The 9343-nt window shown below is 39.1% G+C and overlaps 1 protein-coding gene across 5 annotated transcripts in view; it reads left to right on the forward strand.

The window, feature by feature from the left end:
* nkx2.2a (NK2 homeobox 2a) overlaps positions 1–8695 on the forward strand; it is a 15501-nt gene extending 6806 nt beyond the window's left edge. For 3 of the 5 annotated variants that reach the window (XM_084915834.1, XM_084915833.1, XM_084915832.1), the window contains exon 3: positions 1–7080. This exon is cut by the window's left edge and continues 568 nt beyond it. Coding sequence is in view for 2 of the 5 variants with exons in the window: in XM_084915830.1 (XP_084771956.1) it covers positions 7575–7765 (191 nt within the window). In the remaining 3 variants the exon portion in view is untranslated. Of the gene's footprint in view, positions 7081–7574 lie in introns of those variants that run through there. The other 2 variants (XM_084915831.1, XM_084915830.1) reach the window with 2 other exon arrangements.
* The last annotated feature ends 648 nt before the right edge of the window (positions 8696–9343 follow it).

A 9343-nucleotide genomic window follows, 5' to 3' on the forward strand; every position in this document is an offset into this window, starting at 1 on the left:
GAGACTTGGCTTGGAGGCGCGGTAGGGAGTTTCACCACAAAGCAAAGAAAAAATAAAACACACAAACAAAAGACTTTTCATTTTTGCAGCTTGACTCATATATATACTACCATTTTTATTCGGGGCTCATGTGTGCGCCGTGTTTACATGTTTTCGTTAAGAGAACTGGGTCCAAACCTCTCCCATATAGATTTTATTAAGAATGTCAATGCTCTTCTTGTGATTTTTTATTTTTTATTTTATTTTTTTGTAAGTATGTTGTGTGTTGGTTGTAGAGATGTTTCCTCTTTTTTTTCTTTGTCCCTTCGTGTTATTATCAGCACGTACGAACCACTTTATAATTATAGAAATTTTAATTTCTTGCTTCTTTTATGGACCGAAAAAAATATTTATGGCCATGAATAAACACTGGCAAGTTTTCAGCTTTTTCCCTTTGGTTTTTATTTCTTGTAAATAATTTTGTGGCAGGTGTTTGCAACGCAGAGCAGTTGCGGGAGTGTGGCGATGAAGAGGGTTGTGTAGCCTACATTTCTGAATTTTTTAATTGAAAAAAATAAAATAAGGGGACTGCCGTGTAAATAAAAACTGTAGCCTCGCGGCGACGGTTAAATAACCGATTTTTTTTTAAAATAAAAAAAACATAATTTAATTAAAATGCGTTGTTTCTGACACCAGGGTTTGGTTTATAGCCGCCACTGTGAAAATTCTGTTTTATTTTAAAAGACACCGGTAAACGTGATGATAAAAGGCGATGATGAAAACACTTTATTCTGGCACAGAATGGAAGTGAGCACGGGAACGAAAAAAAAAAAATCTCCAGCGCACTTCAGTTCTTTCTCTTTCAGGCAAATTTAATCCCGAAAATATTTTTTCTCAATCCGAACACCTCGCTAATAAAGAGCCGAAAGTCACTTGTGAAATGGGACTAAAATCCACTCACTTACTACAAGTGGGCTTCTCAACATAAGAAGCTTTTGAGTGAAAAGCTCTCCTTTTTGTCAGCATCCCCAACCACCCCCGGCCTTGGTTGTAAAGTGGTAGACTGCGAGGAAAAACATCGTTTAATGCAATAAATGTTTTGTTATCTTGTTAAGCGCTAAACTGCAAACAGAGCAGGACGGATCAATGACTCACCAGCCTTCTTTGTTTAATCACGGCAGCGTTCAGCTAAAATTCACGTGGCTTACAGAGGCTTGAAGGGACTAATAAAGACATTTTTTACACGATCGTATAACATGTTGGCAATCATAGCCCGCATTACAATATACTTTACGCTATTAGGCACGGCGTTCTTTACCGTGGGACCAAAACGAGCACAAATGGCTCCCCAGTGATCCGCAGAGCGCATTGCGGATTATCAGACTCCAGTCAATATCTTGAGTAAATATGATAACCTAGTTGAAAAAAATCTATGCATTTTGTTTGTCCCGGGCCAAAAAATCTCACAGCAGATGTTAGAGTCGCCCCTATCATCACCGAACAAACAGCTAAATTGGGCAGATTTGCTAATTATTTACAGAATTGAGTCTCAGGGGGCTACTGCTTTTGTGGATGACACAGACTCAATTTGTCGCTGACAGAAAGGTTTTGTGTTTCGAGCTTCCAGGTCAAATAAATCTAACTTTATTTTTTATTTCTTTGTCTTAAAACCCCCAGAAACGTGTGTGTGCGTGTGTTAAATAAGCAGCCGCAGTTATTATAGAAACCCGCCACATGCGAAGAGAAAAATGACGTGAGTACCAGTGCGTGTTATGAGAATTATAAAGAGAACCGATAAGAGTCGATGATAAATGATTGCCTGTCTGTGATTGGATTTTAGTGAACTCTGACTGGTTTCTTTCAAATCAAACTCAAACTGAACAAGTCCCGGAACAATAACGCAATTTAAAAACTCATAAGTGAAAGAATGACGCTGACATTTGTGTCAGTTTTTGTCCAACAGGGAAGGCAGCTCTGCGACTCTATCACTGCGCAACGCAAGTGCACGAGGCAATAAAAAACATTAAAAATAAAAAACAAAAGCCCAGGCCTGGTTTCTGTGGATGTTAGAGGCGTGCATGCTAACGAGCAGCAGGAGTGGAGATGCAGACAGTGTAGATAGACAGAGTTTCTTGGTGCTGTTCAGAGTCAGGGAGATGTATCCTTGGGCTTTTTGTCCTGCCTGTCACTTGGTGCCATTGTGATCCTTGCTGCACACGTTGTGTCCCATATGGGCAGCTGGGCTCGGAAAAGGAGAAAAGGATCTCTTACAAGCCCCAAATTGTATTAAGCTTTCAAATAAAGCATTGTTGTCTCTCAAAGAAAAACGAATTAAAAATTCGTGCTATATCTATTCTGGTCAAAAAAGAAGCCCCATTCACACATAACAGGGAGTCCTTCTTCCTTGATAGAGCTATGCCAACAACAGCCTTCTCATTTCTCTTTTCCCTCTATCCTCCCATTCTCCAACGTGAAAGGCCGATTATTGTCTGTCCAAAAAAGTAGCTCGTCAAGGCGCAAAAACTATTTTTAATTCTAGACAGTGTTCTTCCTTGTTTGCTGTGCGTGGGCCTGTTTCTAAAATGAACACATGGAAAAATATTTGACACTGTTTGGCCCCCGTCCTTTTTTAAGGACTTCCGTATCGAGCGTAAACTTGAGCTACTATTAATTAACAATTTACGGTTAGATTTCACAGCAGCTCTCCTGACTTTAAAGCCAGTGCCACGCTGCTGTGCAATATACGGATGCAGAACAAATAATACACCTGACTAATAATTAAATGCTGAAGCTGCCATTTGCACTTTTATTTTGCTTTGAACTCTGGAAAATGCAGATGTTTTTCCGTGAGGACAAAAACTGGGTTTGCTGGCAGGTGTGTTGTGGACTTTTGCGCATGAAAGACCGGAACTGATCCCATTCAAGTGGTTTCTTTATTCATAAATTTCATTTTCATATTTAACAATATGATATTTTACACTTTTTTCGGAACCATATAAATCTGCTTTCAGAAATTATGCTCACTTGCAAATATAAAGTGATTTAAACCAGCTGGAAGCTCCCTGCGCGTTCAGTCAGGCTCTGTCGTGTTTTCCACAAAACTGAAGTAAAACCTCAATAGTGTCTTCGTGGAAGTCTTTACGATAAACTTTTATGACGAACAGCATTCTCTTTGCACCCCCGTATTGCCATTAATGCACCAGAAAATTACACTACACCTCTATCCGCTCAGCAACAGGGTCAGATTTATCGGAAATTGCTTTTGGCTGCTTGAAGGGATAAAGCAGTACGATATTAAAACAAGCATCTTGGCGTGCAGCATAGTTCAACCTGCGTGGATAACTCTATTATATACCTTGGAATACAATACTCGAGGAAATATGCACTTGGGACACCGTGAATCTTCGTCATCCTGCCCATTTGAACCTCGACATGAATCATTTTTCTATCACGCACATCGCCAAATAAACGAGGATTTCAAAGCTATAATAAGCGGTGCTTTTCATTTAAAGGAAGCGATCTGGGTTTTATTGCCTTAAAGGAGATCCAGATTAGATTCGCCACAGTGCCGATATTAAAGAGAGAGGGGAGTGATGGAGGGAGGGAGGGGGGGAGGCGGCGGAGAAAAATCGTTGCGCCAGGTTGCCACAAGATGGAAGCAGAGGTCTTCAGTTGGCGCCATGCAGCTCTTACCTGCAAATGTCGCCTTACTGCATCTAATTCCATCACTACAAATTACTGCAGCTAAATCATATTCCAACTGCTGAAATAATGCGCCTTTTTTTCTCTTTAATGAACCAGCAAACTTGACTGTCTTTTAAGTGCATGATTGCGGTTTATGACATTGTTATGGATCTTGAGAGCATAATCATATCGCTCTTCAAAACAAACTAGGCTCGACGTAAACAGTCCACGGGCAATTAGCACAGTTTCCATTTCACAGTCAGAGAGAGGGAACTGGCGGAGAAATAGTCTGCGTGTCTCCACGGTGTGGCGCAATTGGATAGGGGGACAAACGGGGTGCAGCAGCTCGCAGATTAATTCACTCCAGTGAAAGTGAACAATGGGGGTGAAGTAAGGTTTACCAAAGAAAGTCTGAATCAATCATCGCCTTTTACAACAAAGAAGGCTGTGAGTCATAGCTGGTCACGCGTGTGAAAATCTAAATCTACACCGCTGTTACGTTTTGTGCCAGAAACGCAAAGGAGAGGTGTGTGTTTTTGTTTTTTAAAAAATAAAATCAAGCAAAATAATAACTATCTACTTGGATCATCAAATAAACTCAGAGAGGGCTGGATCTGTTTCCTTACAATCAAAGGAAAATAATGAAAATTAAGCATCATATTTGGTATCAAGAATCAAATCGTTAGCATTTGGGTTTTTTACATGTGCATCACGTCCTGCAGTCACATAGACTTACTTTCCAAGCTGCAAAATGCCTGAACACATCCCTCCATGCAGAGAACTATGCAACGCACTGCAAAATGGGTCAAATGACGTCAAAGTAAAAGCTACCATCTTTATGCACCTGCTCAGTTCAGCGTCAGTGAGCTTGCAACTGTAGGGGGCCTCATTGGGTTAGAAACGTTTCGCAGCAGGGGGTGCGGAGATGCTGAACACGGTGAAGGAGGGTTGAGGGGAGAGGAGATAAATTCTTAATCTGCTTGCATTGTGACCAGTTTTGACTTTGGAATAAAAACAGCGGTTTGAAACAAACACACACAGCGCTAAGAGCAGAAACATATCAAGACATCAACACTAGGGCTTCTTCTGTTTGCTGTTTTGGTGTCAGCCGGTGGGCATGTGAAAGTAACACGGTCATATTCGAATCCACGAGCTGCATTCAAATTGGTGCTGTGTGTTTTAGTGTAGGCGGCAGGCTGCTGTGTGAAGCAGACAAAGCCCACATGACACATATACAAGTTGACTCAGCGAGCGTCTGCAGAGTACTGTTCACATCAGCAGCCCATCTGCGTGAGAAGAGCCTGGAGAGGTGCGAGCTGCCTAACACAAACACCAGCATCTATGACTTACACAAGGAAGAAACCGGAGAGCTGACGTTTTCTGTGGAGCTCAAAGGGGAATCCTTCCATCGTCTCCGAACAGCTCCAGCTTCTGTCACACTGTGTTTATCTATAAGATTAAATAAAACAGGATTGTCTTTGTCCACTTTAATTTGAACTGTACCCATTTAACAGTCAAGAGTAGTGCTTTTCTATGATACACTAAAAGCAAGTATACACCTGCAGCGCTCTGTAACAAATCTATTTGATTCACAGCCGACGATAAGCTAAATTCATAAAAGGCTTGTCATTGTTCTCACTGAATGAAGTCACTATTTGTAGATGACTTATCTAATGTGTCTAATTAAAGGAATAATTGTGAAAAAGCATTTTAAGTTTATTTTCTGGTATGAAAGATTTCTTGATGTTAAATTGGCACTCGTGTTTGAACTCCATTATTGGGGGAATATATGCTAAATATGAACACAGCTTGTGTTATTGCAATGACAAACTATATGCTTCTACCGTGAGCACATTAGGAGGGGTGTAACATATGCTTACCATTATTTGTTTAGCTCATTATCATGTACACGTAAACATCATGGCATCCATTGGTTTAACAAGTGGACACCAGCTCTCCATGCAGCTTCTTACTCTGCAGCGCTTTGACTTGTTATTGCTTCTCCTTTCTTCCCTCCTGACTGCAGTTCTGTTGCACTATAAAATCTATTCGCTTGAGTTTCGTCATCCATGTAAGCCCACGGTCACAACCTTCACTTTACTTCTATAACAGGTTTTTTTTTTTTTTTTTTTTTTGGTGCTTTTTTCTTTCATATTTGTCTGCATTAGAGGTATGAAATGCCAAGACAGGAAATGTAAACACAGTGACGTTTTTCGGAAATTTAATGATTTTAAGGAAAATTCAGTCATTGGATACGATCTCTAAGTAAACACTGGAAGACATCCGCATGTATTCAGTTTTCATTCTTGCCTCCACACGCAAGAGAAAACACGCCACGGTGTTTTGCCGTGGGAGACGCTGATCGTGCAGTTCTTTAAAAGTGGCAGGTCTGAGTTTAAAGTGCTACAGATGACCAGCAGCCAGCTCAGAGTCATCTCACGGAAAAGGGGCGAGCGTCAAGGTTCTTGACTTTGCTGAATGTTGAGATTAAGAAAACAGCAAAGAGATGAGGAGAGTGACAGGGTGAGTAGAGTGCTCAGAGACTAAAGTTTGGATTTTTCTTCTCAAATAATTTACTCAATCTAATCTACTCCACGAACCGATGTAAAATCCTATAATGTGTATGATGAATTAAATAAAGGACTGCAAAAAAAATCACGTTGTTTTGTTAATTTTTGGTATTTTCTGACGAGTGTGCTTAGGATCATAATGAAATGATAAGTGGGATACAAATTTAATTTACCTACCACGACATGGGTATGAAACGCAGATAGTGTATGTCATAATTTTTCTTAAAATGTTCCAAAGTATGAATCATTAAGTCATACTGTAGCAGCCAATGCCTCTGCTTCCATGAGAGACAATTACAAAAAAAAGGTTGAGTGCCATTAACAACTAAATGTGTCTCAAGCAGCAATGTTTAATTCAGCCTTCTCCAGCCCTCACTGATGGGCAAGCTCTGATACATTACTGAAAAAATAGATATAAAATCATTCATCCATCATTTTTAGCTGGTGTAAAGTGTACGGGCAAAGGTCAGGGAATACGGTGATTATTAATTAGTTTTATACAATGACCTGCGAGATCAACTGAGATTCTTGAGCCTGCCATTTTAAATATGTAGTCACACCACCTTATTCTAATGGAAAAGATGTTTAACAGTCGAGCGCTGGAGCAAATATTTCTTCATCTTTTATCAGCTTAACTTTTCAAATCGACCTAGTAGCTCTGATGCTGTGGTATTAATGCACTGTACAAGTGAAGGGGTGTTAAGCCCTTTGCAGAAGAAGCAGGAAAAGTAGATGATTCAAGTTTCAGTGTCTATAGTATGACTGGACTGTTCATGCACCCCTTTGGTTTGCCAACAGTGTCTTTTTTTTCTTTCTTTTCTTTTCTTTTCTTTTCTTTTCTTTTCTTTTCTTTTCTTTTCTTAAAAAAACAAACAAACAAACAAAAAAAAACAAGACTTAATTTCACACCAGGTGACTTTTTCTGCACATTATATCCAAATGATCCAGAATCCTTAATTTGTAAATTAAGGCAACATCATTCACAGTCTGTGCACCTGTGCAATGCCTGTGGGACAATGCAAGTATGACACGTTACCTTTTTGTTTCAGATATGCTGTAATTAATGATTAATTAGATGAGCTGATCTACATGCCCAAATAAATATGCAATAAAAATACGATAAAGATAGGCACTCTTATTTGGACTTGAAACCGTTTCATAGCACCTGCAGGTAAATTTCAACCCACGGTGAATGATAATGTTCAGAGCCGACTAAGCTCAAAGTCGACTCTCTCTTGCATCTCTGAGTTCTATTAAAAGTTGTGCTGCTGTGTTATGATATGCAAATCACCATATGGTCTTATTTCCCTTTGTCTTCTCTTTCTCAATGTTCCACCTCAGGACTTGAATTGTCTTGTATAAAACCCACAGTCCGCTGCAGTCAGGTGGGCTGGATGGGGGACAGCGCCAACAATCAGGTTCCCAGAGTTGAGTGTTTATGCCTTTCACTTAATGGATTGTCTCACCTTCTTCAGAGGATGAACATGAGGTGCTTGAGATGCCAGCACTGCAAATGGATCCTGGGCCTTTGAGGCTGATAACGACCGGCCGTCATCTGTTTCAGACATGCTTCAATCAGCAGGCGTGATGATCAAAGAGCAGCAATGTAGCAGCAGTGTGTTTTACCAATTCAAATCATCTAATTAACTTCCTGTTTAAAGAGGATGTAAAATATGTGTAGCAGGATGTGCCTATCATGTGTTTGTGCACTTGTGCTCTGTGGTGAATTTTTAATGTGTTTCATGGCTCTCTGCAATAGATGGAAAATAAAAGTTTCTCTATGATATTTCCTTTTGCACTGCCTGACTTCATTATACAACGTATCACATCGCGTGCTCTTTGAAATGTATGAGAATGAAGCAATAACCTTCAACGTATTCATCTCTTGTAGTCATTAATGCATAGATCCTCCTGCCAAACAGCATGGGTGCCACAAACATCACAAGCATGGCCACAAACTGCTGAAGAACTAGCATGGTGATGCAGAAAAATCCCTCTATATAAGCTCATCAAATATGTAATTATTTACATCTCGGGGGACAAATTCATTATTATGAATTTGCATTTTTTTTATTTATGCATAAAACTCTTTTTTTTTTAACTCATAATGTGGTCCAAATCCAACTGCAAAAGTTTAATTTGTTAGATTTTTTTGTTTTGTTTTCAGCTCCATTCATGCTCCACGTTTCTAAACTACATCAGCACCCTCAACCCTGCAGGTTCCTCAGATCCTCTGCAGTCCATTGTCCTTTTTCCTTTACTCAGAGGAAAAGAAAAGAGGCAGCTACATTTAACTTTCAGGTCGTCAAGTGTTCCATTTCTTTTTGAATCCAACACTGTACATATGAAATGTTATTTATTATGTATATGTATCTGTTCTTCCCATCAAAGTTTGCTTTAAATGTGACCTGTACATACAATTACCCACAATTTATTTAAATAAATGTTATTATTGCATTTGCTTTGATATTTGAATTTTATTGGTTTTACTAAATGACAAACTTGTACCTCATTTGTACATCATTCACATTGATTTAGAAGAAAAAAATTTCCAAATATCTGATATCATGCAGCACAACAGTAAATCACATACTGCATATCTGTAAACAATATATTTATGTATCTATATATTTTACTAATTTTATGTTTGTATAGGTTGTATTTCATTTCATGGGGAAATAGCATCCTGTTTTGCAGTGCACACAGAGAGAAAGAGAGAGACAGGCTATTGTGTAGACTGTTATATAACTGAAGCAGTGGGATGTGTTCAGGGTAAAACTTTAAGGAAGGCTGTACGTTCAGTTTAACACACTTTGTAAATCCTTCAGTTACAAGAGTTAATAGTTTCACAGATAGTGTTACTGTTAGTGTTCAAGTGTTTAGAAAAGTAAATAATAATAATCTATTTCTGGTGCTAACGCATTATTTTTGCCTTATATTGGCTAAAGTCTTATGTATAAAGTGTATAAAATCTCCACTAATAAATGAAAGGCACAGTCATAGTGCTGATTTCTGTGCCTTCTACAGAAGCGGAGTTCTGGTTCGTGATGACAACTCTTATGTTTATTAATCTTCAGTTATCTGAGATGCAGAACAGTTTAAAACAAACA

The sequence above is a fragment of the Perissodus microlepis genome, chromosome 19, assembly GCF_051167445.1.
Source record: "Perissodus microlepis isolate ML-2025 ecotype Zambia chromosome 19, ASM5116744v1, whole genome shotgun sequence".
Taxonomy (NCBI): Eukaryota; Metazoa; Chordata; class Actinopteri; order Cichliformes; family Cichlidae; genus Perissodus; species Perissodus microlepis.